This window comes from Anser brachyrhynchus (assembly GCF_964034855.1).
Source record: "Anser brachyrhynchus genome assembly, chromosome: 8".
NCBI lineage: Eukaryota > Metazoa > Chordata > Aves > Anseriformes > Anatidae > Anser > Anser brachyrhynchus.
In genome coordinates, this window is record NC_137702.1 from 27,451,111 (window position 1) to 27,468,966 (window position 17,856).

Below are 17,856 nucleotides of genomic sequence, written 5' to 3' on the forward strand. Positions count from 1 at the left end.
TGGGAAGAGGCTTCATTTGTATGTGTGCAGAAAGCCAAGTACTTCACCTTTTCCTATCTTTCTGGCTGCTCTCTCTGCTGCACTTTTAAAAATGTCATTATTGATATTTACTTAAACATAGATAGAACATGTATGAAAGGCATGGGGAACTTAGATTTAGCAGCTTTAGCATTGCAGCTATTGATCACTCTTCAGGCTTCCAGTTTCTGACCTGTGCGCAAAAAATCCCACCCAATACAGCAACAAAAGTCAGTTACGGAGAGCAGTAAGAGTTATGTTTTTTCCCCATGAGTATGTCCTCAGATATTCCCAAATATCATTACAGTTGTGTGCAGGTTGTGCACCCATTTTCATGCCCTCTGCTCTTTGCTCTCTGGTCTCCAGTGCCCTCAGGTTCTGTCCATCACTCTGTGTGCAGGGGATGTGCAGCTCCTCCACGACTGCTGGTTTGAGAGTCTGAGTCTCCCTCTCATGTGCCTCATCCACCTTCCATTAGTGCTGTTTGCAGCCGGTGGTTTGGGACCTGCAGGGCTGACAAGTTGATGTGCTACTCTTTCTTCTTGGGCAGGTGGAGTTTCTCACTGAAAATGAGCATTGTGGTGCCAGCCTTGTCTTGCGTGGATGTTTGTCCCTCTCGTAAACCCATACCTCTGGGTTACCGTCTTCCCGCATGATTCAAGGCTGTAACACAGAGGCAAGGGAACTGGAGCAGCAGGGTTGTTGTGGGTCAGGGCTGAGGAGTAACGTGGTATAGGGGTATGATTTGCATTAGCCAATTCTTTTGCTCCATTTTATTTTATAACCACTTGGATTAAAAAGAATCTGGAGCTTTGGTGCTTCCTGAAGATTTTATACATTCCCCGAGTCTGTTACGTTTTTTTTTGACTTGATAGCATATTTCCCACTGCAGCTCTCCCAAAACGTACGTGGGTGTACATAGCAATAATTATATTCTGATATGTACTGAGGCACAGGAGTTTGTATTTGGGAATAAACAACATGACGTATTTTGTTTTGCAGGTTTCTTTGATTCGTTGTTTTCAGGGGTCTCATGGCCTACTGTGTAGGATAACTATTCTAATGTGAATCCATTCTGAAAAGTAGCCATGATTAGAATTATGCTATTATTCATCATACTCAATTAGCATTGGTACTTTTATGGGCAAGATACTTCTTGTTACTTGAAAATTTTACTGAGACTGCAGAAATAGCACAGTTGAGAGGGGATGGGTTATTAGATACTTCCTTGATTATTAAAAATGATGTTGTTTACTGAGTTCCAGACAGAAATTTCAATGCAGTTTTGTTGCCTTATTGATAGCATTCTGTATGAAATCAGGTCTCTGCAAGTGTTAATCCAAGAACATAACAAGAGAACAAATTGGGATCTCATTTTTAAATTAAAAATGAGCCTTGTTTCCACTAGAATGTTTTTTTCTTTTGCATAACTGTTAAATAGTATGCAATTTTACTTTTTTGTAGGTTAGATGTTTGTATCAGTGTACGAGCAATTGTGATTATAGTTATATTGCTGAAAAGGCACTTACTGTACAGATACCTTACTTCAGTTCCTGAACCTGTGAATGTATTTCAAGAAAAGAGCTGTTTAAAAATCTTTTCAGTGTAGACAAGCCCTAAATCCAGTGAAATGTGTTGAATTATTCTTTTGCTGCTCTGGTGTAACTGAGATGAGAATTCGTCTCTGGGTACGGAAGGCTTATGTTATTGATGAAGTATGAAATAGAGGAGAACACTGCTTTGCAGGCTGGGCTTAGTTTCAGCTTGGAGGGCAGGAATACATTAGGCACATTTGATATGGAAAATCTTTTGAAGGAAAGATGAAATCCCAGTGCAATTTTTGAGTGCTGTTTTTCAGACAAGTTAACTAGTAACTTTGTAAGAAAACTATTTTCACAAACCTATGAAAAATACTCTACCACTTGGCTTGCTTTGTTGTTACTGTAGTATGTGGTGAGGTGTTCCTCATGAGGGAGGTTGGGTCTACAGTTGGTTACTGCTTGTAAGAAACTGAGTAAGTTTGTATTAATATGGCAGTTCTACTATATGCATATATTTGCTGTTTTCCTGAGACTTTATTGCTTTATTTAGAAAATACATAATACCACAAACCCATAATTATTATTTTTCCTAAGACTTTGATAAAGATGATTAATGGAGCCACTACTTAGACTACATTCTCAGCAGCAGTGGCACTGTAACACAGCAGCACTGGTGCTGTTGACCAAAGGTGAGGCTGGGTCTTCTCCTGCCCTCCCCCGCGCCCCCCCCCCCCCCCCTTTTTTTTGGATGTATATATAATTTGTACAAACTTCAAAATTGCCAGTTAGCTGGAAGCACTAGATCATCGTAAAGTGAAGCAGGATATTGAGGCAGCACAGTCAACATTGTAGTCAAGCTCCTGAAGCTAAAGCTTTGGACTCTGTATTTGAGAGGTTTTCATGAAGTTAGCAGAGACCAGTGGAGTGAGTTTTAGCAGTAGCTTGGGTGTTGCGAATGGATTAGCTCGCTCTTGGTGTGTCCGTTCCCTCTCATTTGTGTGAGTGGAAGTTTGGCATGCACAGTGAGAGCGTACCTGCTAATGGCCTCAGAGGAGCTGCTTAGCAGCAGCAGTGGTTAATTCAAGCAGTTGCTACTTTGTTCTTGGAACTCTGTTAATAATAATAGATGAGCTTATAGCTGTATGGGTAAATAAGCACCTTTTTATAGATAGTACTGCAAAGACTTGTTGCACTAGATGTGGAACCTTTGTTTAATCTAGTATGTCAAATAGCATCGGTTTAAATGCAGTCATTCCATATTCAAGATAATAATAGGAGGAGCGTAGAGCTAAATTACTGCACCAAATTACTGAGCCACGCTAGAGATGACGTATTAAGAGAAAGTTTGTTAGCAGTGTGATAGTGCATGGTTTATTTGCTGTAGCCAAGCCATTGAAACCTCAAAAACAGGTTGCAACTGTCAGACACAACTTTGATAGATTTTTCTAGTAACATGTCCCATCTAATCTGTTCTTTTCTCCTGCACGTAAAAAAAAAAACCAACCAACCAAACAAACAAAAAAAAAAACCACACACAAAACCCAGAAGAATCAGAACGAATTTGTCTCATAAATAAAAATTACATATAGTATATGACATTTCAGTGTTACTCAGATGATAGTAAAAGATAGCACTGGTTGGTATTGCTTTTTCCTAGAAAGTTCTCCTACAGATGCTTTTTTTTTTTTAAAAAAAGAGACTAATATCTTTATTAATGAATTTCATGCTAATTGTTCTTTATTAAAAGAAATATTTGAAAGTTGAAGTTCTCTTTCTGTATTGTATGAGCACACGTTCCTCAGCTGTACTACTTTGTCTTTGGAACTACTTACTGGGCTAATTATCAGGGTTAATTCCTTATGTGGCAACTGCTTTTCTTGTCATTGCTGTGATGAGATTCATTCTTTTTTATTTCATTATAAGATGAACGAACAAATACTGATATAAAAGATGTGAATTATTATGTCTCATGGGGACACCGAACATTTTCTTCAACCTACTAAAATTTCTTTGTGCCTAGTTGGTTAACGCTTCTTGATCACCATAGGGCATGGAGCCAGGTGTATGAGGTCGTCCTCACAATGGCATTAGAGACCTTTTTCTTGAAAGGCCATGTATTGAATTTTCACACTGGCTTAATATCTGAATCCATTAGTGTAATACAGTATGCCGTATCTTATGCTGGTTTCTACTGAATTCAGTTTGTAATCATGATGTCTAGTTTGCTAATTGAATTAAGTCTTTCTCTGGTTTCTCACTGTGCTTTGTAATCCGCTCTAAAAATGGCCATCAGCAAATTTGGCTTGAGTATATTTTACTAGATAGGAACATATTATGCAGAAATGCACTTTAAAATGAAACCAAAGAAGAATTTAGGTTGGAAGGGGTGTGTGGAGATTGGCTACTTCAGTCTCTAGCCCATAGCAGGGCTTAGGTTGCTTGGGGCCTTCTTTGCTTGAGTTTAGTACTGCTGAATTTCAAGATGCACTGAACCAATATTGCAAAGCCTCATGCAACAGTGTTGTAACATGCCTTTTAATTAGGCTTTACTCAACATCTTTCACAAACTAAAAAGTGTGTGAAACATCTTGCAGACAAACAGGCCTTTTAAAAAGTAACTAGTTAAAATTTCACCTTCAGAAGTACTATGATTGTAGGTTCTGCTTTGACATTGTTAGTGAAAATCGCAATATTAACATCATCCCTGAAACATCAGTGGGAAACCCAACATCATTATAGTGATTAGTGTACACATTAATTGCGTGGAGTTAATGAATCTGATTTTTTTTTTTAGTTTTGTGTTCATAGAGAAGCTTTTTCACATATGAAAGCTGTATAGTCCTAAAAAAACCAAACAAACAGAAAACACAAAATCTCCACAAAAAAAAGTGTTTTTTAATCTTAACTATGTTATATTAAATTTTTACATCACCTAGAGTTTGTGCAGCAGGTCAGGTACCATCTAATATATTCTTGAAAAATTGTTTCAATTAGACATCAGTTCACACTGTTTAACTCAAGGGAAGCAGAACACATCATCTGATTGAAAGGAAATAATCCTGAGATTCAGTGATTCTCAGACTTGATAGGTGTGTGTACAACATTTTAGATTAGGCAAGCTACATAAATTGTAGATAGAGCTCATTGGTTTTCCAGATTTTATAGAAAACTAATATAAACCACAGAGTAGGTGAAAATTGTTCTCTTACCTATTATTTCCAAATTTGCTTTGCACTCTGTGACTAATGACATTGGTCAGATTCAGCTCAAATAGATCTGTTCCCTCAGATAGAGCATTAATAATGCATATGCATTAAGACTCCTTCTGAGAGAATATTTGAGCTCTGACATATTGAACACTGACAAATTAAAGCTTTCTTATCAGGGTACTTCAAAAACCTTAGATACCAGTTGCGTTTTTCAAATAGCCTGGAAAGGTGTTTCTCTTATACCAACCTCAAATAGGTGGTTACCAAAGCAATAAACAAACATTTGCCATTCTTCTCCATCAGTATAAATATTTCAGTACTGCAAAAATGATTACAAAGTTCTTGTCTGCCAAAGAAGAATGGCTGCCTGTTCTTTGCTTAGATTCCAGTTGTTTGTGATCAAATGTTTTTCAGGGTTACAAGCAACCATTCACAATATATTTATAGCTATGTGATTTGTTTAGATTATTCTGGGCACAGCAAAAACCGTGTGAAGATTCTGCATATGATTAAGAGTGCAGTGTAAGGATAGCACAGAATGTGAAAGCAAAACAATTTATGAAAACAGTGTGTAAACACTTGGAGATAAATATACTTTGATACTGTATCTTCTGGTTCACAAAAAATAGATTTTCCTGTCCTTATGTTTCCACAAATTACCTTATAACGTGTGAGTTATACTACTATGAAAATTAGTAAGCATTTCATAAACTTGAATATCAACATGAGTTAAGACTGCAGTGATACCACATCATAATACTTAAGTACCACTGTCTAATACTGCTTTTGTGTAAGGTGTTATTTTTTTTTCAGTCTCTAAACATGTAATGCTGATTTTGTCCTGTTACTTTGACCATGTGAACAAATGTCCTAGTTTCTCCCTGCAAACCCATGCTATCCTTTTTGCCTACTTAAAAGATTTAGGTGTTTGTCCTGCAATTCACAGATTTATGGTCCTATACAGCCTGTGGTTTTACATTTTGTACACCAAAACAGACACTTATATTCATTAAATGTGAATCTGTGATAGAACATCTGACGTTTATCACAGTGAGCAACTAAAGTTTACAAATCCAAATTTACAGAATGCTCTTGTAAGACTCAGCCAGTGAATATTTAAAGTATATGAAGTACTTGAAGTACGCTTTTGACTACAAATAGTCAAGTGTGACAGAGCTTTGTTCGTATCAGGTGGCGGTGTCCATACACCTTATAATGAGAATAGATCAGCTCAAAGCAGTCTATCTCCCATACTTTTCAGGGAAGAAGCTGATAAGGACAAAGGAGAGCCATTATCTTGTTCGAAACAATGCATTACAGTTCTAAAAAGTTAACATGATGATTTCTTTGATCTCAGAAAAGCTACTCATCATATGATCAAATAAGTAAATTTCCTAGCAAAGTCTTAGAAGTTGTGCGTTCGTGATCAAAAGCACAATTTACTTGTGATATGGTTAATTTAATTATATAACATGTATTCTCGATGGAGACTCTTTGATGTGACAAACCAGAATGTCTGAGTATTAACATATGGAGAATTGATTGATTGATTGATTTAGTAAATATCTTCTTCAAAGATGGTTCTGAAATATAACAGCCTATCTGGAACAGGGAAAATAAATTAGCTGTAAGTAATCAGTGTTGCTCCTTGAGGAGAGAAGGTGGAAAAGAAGCTGAAAATCATCCTTTGGAAAAAGGCATCACGCACCTCTAGTGAGAATACCCTTTAAGAACACTATTTCCTCTTTTCATCTTTTTACAGTTAATTATAAAATCCTTGTAAATACCCAAATGATTTATTTGTATTTGTGTCCCTGCCCTTTTGCTTGGTTACTCGATTACACAGGTGCCTTTCTGTTAGATGCTAGCATGTTGTATGAAGTGATCAGTTGAAATGGTGATAATAGCTCAGCCACCAAGTTTCATGTGGAAAGAGAGGATATGTGAAATGGCTCTGCTGTTTGTGGGCAGTGTGATTCTTAGGGAAGTCTGCATGACAGAGCAGGAACTTTTCATGAAATTGTTCACAGGAGGTTTTGCTGTAAGCTGTTTGTCGGCTTTGACAGTAACATACACGGTTTTCTGATTCATAAAAAATAACATGGATAGAAATTAAAACACTTAGAAAAAGTGGCTAACGTCTGCCATATTTATTGGCTTACTAAATTTCCTAAAGTTTTCTAAGATGCATCCAGTTGACATGGCTAACTTATAAGGTGTATAAAACTTTGAAAGTTGGTCATTTGAGCAACTAAGTAGGAATTTTAACTTAGGCTGAGTCCTTCTGTAAATAACTTCTGATGGCAGTTAATAACTTTGGCTGATCTAGGTTTGATGCATTTTCTGTGGTGTTGTCAACTATTAGTCTAAGTGAAAACAGAACGAAAATTTCTAGCATCTGTAGCTGTTAATCTGTGCCATTGTCTTGGTAGGCTATATTGCATGATTACCGCATCAGATTTCTTGTCACATATGCTTGAAAATGTTCTTTAGCAGTGTGTGCTCAGGGTGTCCATAATACTGAACTGTTCTGTTTGGAGCATTTTAAATTCTTATAAGCATAACATGGAGTGCAGAATAATAGCAGCTCTAAAATGCAAAGGTCTAAATCAGGGTTGAGAGTCTAAGAGAGTTCAAGGTATTGAGTTTTATCTGAGCTCCCTGTAGTATTTCTTCTTTTAATACTTAAAACAGTTTTGATTCACTGTAGACTCCTTAGCTGATACTTGATGCACCTGCTTATTTGTTATGCCTCAGGGCTCACGGTTGGGCATACATACATTTAATGATTTTTCTAAAGCCATGTTTTAATTGAATGGAATGGCTACTCGTTTTCAAATATAATACACTTTTGAGATTATGGGATATTTTGCATACATTGCATACAGTCAAATCTTGTGTACCTTCTGATAAGATTGCATTTCTTGAAGTGACCGATATGTGAAAAGGAGCTTCAAAACCTAACCTAAATAGCATTAATATTTAAAAACAAAATACAACAAAAACCTGGCCCCTCTCCCCCTGATTAAGATATAACATTTTTTTCCCTTTTGGTGGAAAACTGAAAGTTGTTAGTCTGAGAACCTGTGACTGCTGGACAGCGTGTTCCCGAACCAAGAGCACCCATAACAGTGTGTTTTCTGCTTTTCTTGGTCACACAGAAACGTGCTTGTGGGATTGCTGTTCTGGGAGGAGAAGGTTCCTCTTCTATCCAAGTTGTCTGTCCCACTTAGTTATGATCATCTGGAACAACATATTTGGACTTTAATCATGGAATCATAGAATGGCTTGGGCTGGAAGGGACCTTAAAAATGATCTAGTTCCCCCCCCCACCCCCTCCCCCCGCCACGGGCAGGGATTCCACCCACCAGACCAGGTTGCTCACAGCCCCATCCAACCTGGCCTTGAACACCTCCAGGGATGGGGCATCCACAACCCCTCTGGGCAACCTGTTCCAGTGCCTCACCAACCCGAGAGTGAAGAATTTCCTCCTAACATCCTCCTGAGAAAAGTGGCTCCATTCAGTCAGTGTTTACAATGCTTTTGCTTTCTCTGTGTCTTGTAACAGAAGAAATGATCTACTCGGCAGCGTCTAGGTCAGCACCTGCTCTTGCTGTTACCCTGTCTTGTTTTGCTGCTAATTCACTTTTGAAAGGATGTTCTTCCATCCATTTGCAAAGGGTCACTTACTCGTTTGTCTGAGTTGGATGTATTTTTTTTTTTACTCTTCTATATATGCTGCAATTCTTGCAATGAATCATATATATGCTTTGCATGGTGGAAAGGTGATGTGCAAAAATCTGAGGAATATTAAATTTCTCTTTTTTTCCTGTAATAGTTATTTTTTTCTTTCCCATTTATGAAAAATAAATTTAGATTAAAATTACTTGGAGTCTGGAAGGGGAAGTTGAGTTGTTAATTAAGTACTCCAGAGAAGCAATTTTTCAACTTTAATTGAAATGTTTGTAATGAGTAGAAGCAACACCTTCCTAGAGGCCTTGACCCAGGGAAGGAAGGGGGAGGATCTGTACAGGTCTTAATTGCCGAAATCTAGCTAGTATTGAAAAGCTGCCAAGGAAGCAATTAGAAGAAACGGCCCTCAAAATGCAGTGAAAGAGACAGAAGAACCAGTCACTAGTGGAGAACAGCAGTGGACCTCGCAGGCAGATGGCTTAAACCACCATTTCGAGCTGGTAGTGTTAGAGGTAATAGTGAATAGATTTAGAATAAAAGAGATTTGTTTTCTTTGTGTTGTTCCTAGGGGCTTTCATTTAACTCCCTATGCCTGCAGAATATGCTCCACGATGGTAGACTTGCTGCTTGCTCTGCGGCTGTGTGACTTATTTTCACGAGTGCTGCATGAAGAGTTTGGTACCCGTAACCAAGAGGCCAAAGACCCCAAATTCTAGTTGCTTCTGCTCTTTACATATTAGAATATCCGTCTCTTCTCTTGTATGCTCTTTTCCAGAAGAAGTCATGTTTGCATTTCATTAATTTCTTATTTAAAGTTTAAACTTCCTATAAGAATTTAATTAGTCTAATCAACCTAATACTTCAAATTATTCCTTTCCTATATTTCTGTTAATTTGTTGGCAGCCAGCAGGCTTTCGGTAATATGCACATGAAAAATAAACTTCAGACAATAGTTCTTAAAGTCTCTGAGGCTAAAGATCTGAAGGGCAGATCTACCTTGAAGGATCTCCAACGGAAGTAAAACATCCAAGGGAAGATCCAGTCAGTACGTTAGAATTTGTGAAGTAAGGATGTGTCATGGTGTGTCTTCAGAAATATGACCATTGTTGAAATGAAGACTGGGATGTTCGTGTCCCTGTTCTCCATGTGGGGAAAATGGGAGGAGCTACAGTAAGCTATTTTAGCCTTCCTTTATTTAATCTCTTGGGTTATGTTATCCATTGTAATTATATATTTAATAATTGCATACTTAATTTTAGAGAGTGATATAAGAGAGTTTTGGGGGCTGAAATTTTAGTATTTTTCTTGGTGTATTTTATTTTATAAGCCTTAACTGGGTAGAGAAAATTAAATTGATGGTAAAAAGAAAGCATATTTGTGCCTAAGCCACTGAAGAAATTAGTTTGTTTGTTTAGTCTGACCTCCTGTTGTGAAAGGTATTTTTGTATAGTTCTTGTTGAAAATGAACAAATGTCAGAAGGCTGATAAAAACTAAACTGTTGCTACATATTAGCCAAATGCCTGTTGTATGCTATTGGTATTTGGGCACATTCTGATCTTTGTTTTCTCAACAGAAAATGATTCATATTAAGCAAAGAAATACCAGCAACACATCCCATCTAACTTGCTTGGTATTGATGTTGTACTCTTTCCACTGTATTGTGTATCTTGGAAACACATTAGACCCAAGACAGTCAAAATTCAGTTTTGTAAAATGAGGCATAGAGTTCATGTTGTTAGATATTTCAAGATTGCCAAGGTTCGTTGCTTTACTTGGACTTCAGTATTAGTGCTTTGTTCATGACATGTTTGTCTTGAAGGTTTGGAGTTACTTCAGGTTTTTGAACTGTTATCCCAACTGCTATAGGAAAGTAATAAAAATATAGTTTCAACTGTTGCATTGTATTCATGTGCGCAATATTATGGTAATTTGAGATGTACCTGTACATGTGGCAAGATAATCTTGGACTGTCAGTGACGTTATTCTGTGGTCAGTCACGCCATTAACCTAGGTGAAGGTGATTACTAGAATGAATTCCCTCTGCAAAAGCTTGAGGGGACTGTTAATAATGTGACAGTTTCTGACACTGTTTATAAAGGTGTTATGTGGGTGGCTGAAGAAAAGGTGGTCTGTGCATCAATTTACTTTTCTGAGAAGTAAGAGTCAACTGCATCACTGCAGATTTGTGGCCTTTTTAAAAGGGGAATATTTCATTGGCACGATGTCAGCAAAAATGGAGTGCTTAGAAGCCTGATATCGGGTGTGATTGTGTAAGTCTCCTGGTAACTCTTTCCTGCCCTGCACTCTCCAAACTTCGCAGGTGAGATCTGCCCAGAGCTGCAGGGCTGACTGAAGCAGATGGTCATTCCTTTCCTTCAATGGTGGCTCTGATGGCTTATGCAGGGATAAGAATTGAGTGCCCAAATGATGAAGGGGACTAGCAAGACATGCATCTGCAGGTCTCTGGGTGGTGGTGTAGCAGTGAATTGGTCCCAGTGGGACTAATATTCTGCAAGAAACTTGAAAAGAGAAAGCTTTACTAAAAAGGCTCTGGGGCAGCCCAAGGACGTTGCTCTAGTAACTGGAGTAAATCTGGTTATGGGGATATAGTGCTGTACAGGAGAGGGCACTTATGGTTGTCCCTTACAAAAATTCTGCTGCTGAATTAAGGAGAGAATTGGAAAAAAATTCTTAATTACAGATTCACTCTGTTTCTGTATTCTGACATCTTGTCCCTGCTAGAGCGTAGGAGTTATAACATTCTGGGGAAAAAGTAGAAGAGAAAAAGGGAAGCTACTTTTGACTCCCCGTAATGTTTGTAAGAAAAAGAGGCAATTTTACAATGAAATAAGGGACAAAATTCTCTGTCACTATTTATCTCAGATTAAGTATTGCTGGTATAGGGGTGACTTCCTGCTCCAGATGCTTATCAAGATTTTTCAAAAGCAGCGATGGATAATATGTTCATTGGGATGAGCATGGGGCACCCTGTGATAGAAGTTGAGAAGGCTGGACTGGTGACTGCGTCCCACTCTGCCTAATGGGAAAGGGACCAAGTTTAAGTCCTAAATCAAATTTTTCTAATACTGGCCACAGAAATTGTTTCAATTGTATGATAGAATTTTTGTAACAGTTGTGTGTGAGTTCCTATTTATTTTCCTGGCAAGAAATACTCCTTCTCAAGACAATATTCGTAGTTGTGAGTTTAAAATTAATACTGGCTTAATATTAATTTTCTTCTGTATTTTGGAACATGCCTGCATGTTGGGTAGTAAGTTTTTTTTGATGCCATGTCATTAACAGCTCTCATCTGTGCTCTCAGAGTATCAGTGTAGGGCTTGAATGCTGTAATGGGCTTGAATGCTAAGTCCTCCTTTATGGTTGGAGGTGACTATGAAAGGTTGTGTGCTGTGCCATGGCTCATGTTTTTCCTTTGAAGTTGCCAGATATATTTACTATTTTTTAAAACTGAAAAGACAGTATATGCTGTTTAGAGTAAAAGGTTTTATGGAAAAAAAATCCCGTGGTTCTTGTGGTATGGGCCATAGACAAAAGATGAGTTGTTTTTGATCTCTACTTTGAAACTTTTGTGTGGTATCACAGAACAGGTATTAGATGCCAAACATTTCATATGTTGATATGTATGTATGCTATATGTATATAAATGTTCAAAAGTAATATATCGAAAATGAAAATACCAATCCCCCAGATTTCTTAAACTTCAAACTTTACGTTAAGAGCAAACTTTATGTTAAGAAACATGTGACTTGATATATACTGCTACAGTGCATCATCGCAGACTACATCAGACTTGGCTGGTGTGACATAGTGTGACTACAGAACTGGATTTGCCATCATGCAGCATGACTGAAAGGTGCTAAATATGAAAGCGTCTTCCTGTCCACAGTTAGCAGTGAAATACATGTATTTAGATAAACCTTTCCTTATTCTACCTCCACATTTATGGATGTTACAGTTCAATCTTTTTTAATGTCGTTATTAATCTCACTGTATTTTCATTCGCTTTACATTACTCTGTATTCAGAGTAAACAGTTTGGATTTTGCACTGTTCTTTTCTACTGCCTTTGTCAGTATATTGACAAATGGAAACTGCTTTCATATAAATGTGACAGCTTTTTTTGAGGGGTAAGGAAATGCGTTCTTGTCTAACATGAAAAAATGATGCATCTAAGTAATTAATATTTTTAATAGACTTATCTCTTCATAAAGAGAATCCTAAGAAATGATGCGTATAAAACCAAAGTTTTTGAAATGCGACGTTCTCAAATTCAAGAATATATTTCGCTGATATGTGCCCATTCCCATTTTACCTCGAATTGTAGACTACTAGGAGGAATGATCACTAAGAAAACGGGAATGATGCTCTTCTCAGTGAATATAATGGCATGGTTTGTTTTGAGACTACCATTTGGAAGTATATTTAAATATAATCCTCTGCTCAGTCTTTCTTTTTGTGCAGACTTCTGATTCCTGCTCTTTCTTGGACAGAATCTTCTGCAATATTCTGAGGCTTTAGTCCCTTCAAGATTCATTTAATGTGTGATTGACGTACTTCAGTGGCATCTCCTTTGCTTTCTTGTTTGTTTTTGCTTTTCTTTCTGGCTTTGGGGTGAGGGGTGGGAATGATATGTTTTGAGTGGTGGAAGGGATAGCAAAATTTAAAAGGCTCTTTGGTTTATGAAGACTTGTTGCATACCCCTAAAAGAGCTGCTCAGATGTAGGTCTTTTAAAAACAGCAGTTCTAAAGGATCTTTGTGCAAGTTTGGCTTTAGCCAGCAAGTAAATACGTGAAGTTCAATGGCAGTGAATTGACAGGGAGTATGAAAGGCTTGTAGGTGGTGAAGAAAATGAGTGTTTAGAAGGAGAATTTGTTGAAGCAATCTTCAGAGTAGAATCACTCAACTAAAACCTGGTGGGATTTATAGAACCTTTGAGAAATGATGCATTTATATGATCCTTAAGAACTGAGGAGTATTTGGATCTGAGCTATGCCCTCCTGTAGGTCGTGATGGACAAGGTAAATTTAAGTTTGCATTGCATTCCGAAGTTTGTCTTGTATTACACGTTTCCAGTTTATATTTTTCTACTTATACAAACAGGACGCATTTACAAATTTTGGCATACAGTAGAAAGCTGAAGTACTAAGTCTGTTCATCGGGATAAACCTTGTCTTGTTTAGGACCTGGTAAGCTGATAGTTTAGTCCATAGGTGAAATAAAAATAACTTACTATATTATCGGAAGGTGGAAGGCCTTGTGTCAGCTCCTCTGTGAAGGGACAGCTTCATTCTTTGCCATTTTAGGACTATGCTTCATTTTTCTTCTCAATAAATTTTTCTAATAGGGGTTATAAAATAAAACTGAATGGCTCAAAAGTTCCTTTTAATAGAAGTATCAACCCAATGTATTACTATTGTTCTGTTAATAGGAGGTATATTTTCAGTAGTTTATATGTATTTCGATCTTTGTAGAAGAGTCCTAGGGAAGAATGGAAGAGAACTTTTACATATGACAGAAACTTAGTCACATAGTTGCGTTAAGCAATTGCATGCAATTCTTTGGTTCGTACTTGAAAAATGGTCACGATGTTAGGATTAATTTTATATGCTTTGAAACGTGATGAGTCTCTGCACATGAGGTGGGTGCTTGTGACGTGGTTTTGCAAGCTATGCTGGTCTGAATCAAATGGTTTAAAGACAAAACTGGTTTAAAAACAGCTTTTGTTGCAATTGTAAGTATTGTGACTCATTCTAGAATTTTCAGCATTGTCTGTAGTGAACTGTGTAGCCTCAGAGGTTTTATCAGACCCTTTGCAAATGTGTTGTGCAATACAGGCCTTGCTCTGCAGAGTTAAGAACCCTGAAATAGTGCATTGTTTTTCTGGTTTTAAAAGTTCTTCTGTTTTGAAGATTAATTTAGCCTGATACCTGTACCTTCCTGCTCTGTATAGGTAGTATCTGTGCCTTTTTGAGTAGGTCTTGTAGTACTGACATCTTGCGTAGCACAGCAAGAAGAGACACTGGTGAGCGAGTTAAAACAGGACTGTGTGAAAGGCTATTCTCGAGCATAAAAGCAAAATCCCATTTGCTTTCTGAGTATGGTTTCATTTTCAGCACGTTCATTTTCAGCAGGCAGATTAGAAGACTGACCTTTCTGACACTGGGTACTTAAACAGGTTATCTGAATGTTTTTTTCATAAGCCTTTTCATTCAGTCCTGGAGAGATTGATGCTTGCATGCTTACTTATATTTGTTTCGCTGCAATTTGTGGCTGTTCTGTGTTATAGTCCAGAAGTTATTTATAATACATAAAAATGAAACTTGCCTAATAAGTACCTCCAACTTTAATGCCTGAATTTGTAATTTTGTGTGTCAGGAAAGCTTCTTATCTTTCCTTTTGAGTATTGTAGATTATTCCATTCTTATTCTCTGTTTTTTCCCTGTTTTAATTCCTATGCATCCCGCGTTCCTTTGTTTTTGCAAGAAATACCAGAATTCTATGGAGTCCTAAACATTCCAAGATAAATAATCTTTAAAAATCCATTAATGTGTCCTACATATATTCTTTTTGTCTCGGATAGTCTAGCTTAATGTCGTCGAGTATTAAATTATGCAGCTAGCACTTCAGTGGTTCTGTTTTTGTAAGTGTAAGGTAGTTGCATTTTCGTAATTTGAGGATATCATTGAATTAAAGCAAAAGAGATGACAAATAACTTAAAACTTCCTGTCCCCTCTTTCCTCACGGAAATGTGGAAAATGACAGAAAAAAATGGATTACTTAATAAAATTTAAATAAGCCTGCAAACAGTCACCAGTGCAACAAAATGAGTGGGTCATATTTAACTTAAACTCCCACTTTTAAATGGGATCAGTAGAGAGGATAAACAAGAGACAGCAATAGATTAGTGCTTAGGCAAATTAGATGTATGGAAATAAGTCTGCAACTACCGTGTTGCAGTATTTTAGCAGTATAAATAGTGATCTTCTACTTCATTTGTTAAATCAAGGTTGTGTAGCAACAGCTGTAGGCATTGAAGAAGCTCATTTAAGAAACACTAACAAAACCCCTAAATATTTTCTAACTGCTTTTGAATTTGCTCTTGTTATCCAGTGTATTGTTGCATAATTGTGACCTAATTGTCCCAAATTTGCTGCTTATGTTTTTCTAATGGCGTGGTTCTGAAACTGTGAGCTGCTCTTCTTTGTAGATACACACAACAAAATATTTGAGAATGAAGAAGTGAGTGTTCTTTGGGTCTGTAAAATGAACCTACTCAATGAGGATTAAAAAGCAGACTTGTATTTTCATAGAATCACAGAATATCCTGAGTTAGAAGGGACACCCAAGGATCCAACTCCTGCTCCATACAGGACCACCCCAATTTTTTTGATGTATAGTAACTGTTTTCTAGTTACTGTGGTAGCTAAAACAGTTCGGATGTATTTTAAGGATCATGTATGCAAAATATAATGATTCAGACTTCATTTAAAGGTATGTGATAAAGTCCATGTTTTGAGTTCACCTCAGTGGTAATCATTGAAGTGTAAATAGAGTTAGTTGTTCACAGATTCAGATTGCCTGCTGTGAATAGTGTATTATGTTCTAAATCTTGGTTTAAAACAGATTTTCAAATAATTTTTATTTTAGGTCAAATATACGACCAGACTATGCGGATACAAGCTTTCATGAGTTCAAAATGCATACTTTCAGTCGTGTGACATCTTGCAAGGTCTGTCAAATGCTTCTGAGGTAAGAATTTTAAGCCCCCACCAGTAATATTTGAGTGAAAGTGTGATGAAATACATGGCTAGCTGGTTACCTCTACAAGATGGACAAGCCATAAAGCCAGTCATACACAGTATGAGTGAGATTTTATAATTAAGTACCAAATATTAGCAGCAGTGCTGTTGAAAGATCAAAACCTGAAGGTACTACCCCATTTCCCATTTGTCAGAAGGCTGCTTTGTCATAATTCTCTTCAGTAAGAATTCCCTTATTAAATAAAGTAATGCTCATAAGAGTAAACGATGGCCATTTTATATAGTGTTGACCAGCAAGACTGGTCCACAGGTCCCATAGCTGTAGACCATCAGTCCCAAGAACAGATGGAATATTTTTTTAGAAAGGCAGATGATGAAGATGCTTATAAATGTTTGATATGGGGAGATTGCTTTGTGAAACAGAAAATAATTGTCTCACAAAAGCTCTGCTGAACTAGAAATATGTAGGCAAATTAAAGACAGATGTTACAAAGCTAGATAAATGCTAGTAGACCACAAATTCTTCCAAGAGCGAGGATTTGTAAGACTAACTTGAGTTGAAAAAAAACTTTTCTTTCTTTCTTCTGAAGTATGTGCATGTACATGCACATCTGTGGTTTCACATGGATTACTTGAGCTATCTTTAAGCTACCTGTATTTCTGTAAACACAGTATGTCTAATGGTCCAGATGTATATATTGAACCTAAGTTTCATAGTGTAAGCTGAAGTTGCAAGAGCTCTGTTAAAAAACAAAATGTAGCCATAGCCTTTTAAAAAGGGTGTTTAAAGCATAGGTTGTGTTTTTGTTAAGCACAGGTGTGGAGGAATACAATAACCTCATGTATGTTCCTTCTTGCCTTTTTTTCCTTCAGCAACCTTTTTTCTGAACAGTTTTATTGACTTGGATTCTGAGATTTTTTTTTTTAGATGATGCTTTGCTCAATGCAGTAAGGTCTAAGTGACTATGAAGAATGCTGCAGACATCCTGAATTTAGAGATGGCATGCCTAATTTTTAATTTGAAGCAGTATAGTTGAGTCATTGTCTCTGTTACTGCACTGGCTGCTGTTGCTGAGAAACGGTTGTCTTGCTTTCAGGACACAGGCTGCATGATCCTGCGTGGTTCTGCACAGGCATGCCAATTTGCTCCAAGATAGCTTAGGTACCCCTAGGTGCTACTTAGTGATACATAGACGTGTTCCTGGATACCCAAGTAGTATTGAAAGCATACTGGGTTTACGGTCCTAAAATGGCTAAATAATTTTTGAAAGGATATTGTCAGTTTAAACTTCAAAATGCTAAACAGAATGGCACGTAAATACTTCAAAGTTTGAACCTTTGTGCCTGATCTTTCTGAAGTGGGGATAAAATGTCAGCCTTAAAAGCATCTATAGGGATGGATAATTTTGTCCTCTGCTCTTATGTAGAGTCTTGTATTCCTGTGTAGCAATAAGAAAAAACAAAAACAGAACAAAGTGGATTAAAATATTTTTATATTTGTTTGTCTCTAAGCTTCTGTATTTTGATACTTAAAAAATTAATGTGCTTCTGAGTTTAATAAAGGCAATTAATTGAAGTCTAGTACCTGTTGTAGTAAATAGCAGTTGCTGTAT

At 37.1% G+C, this 17,856-nt stretch overlaps 1 protein-coding gene across 3 annotated transcripts in view; it reads left to right on the forward strand.

Moving 5' to 3' along the window:
- The window catches only part of VAV3 (vav guanine nucleotide exchange factor 3), a 175,078-nt gene that overhangs the window by 90,729 nt on the left and 66,493 nt on the right, over positions 1-17,856 (forward strand). For all 3 annotated transcript variants that reach the window (XM_080603587.1, XM_080603585.1, XM_080603586.1), the window contains exon 16: positions 16,131-16,232. In XM_080603587.1, the coding sequence (XP_080459713.1) occupies positions 16,131-16,232 (102 nt within the window). The remainder of the gene's footprint in view (positions 1-16,130; positions 16,233-17,856) is intronic.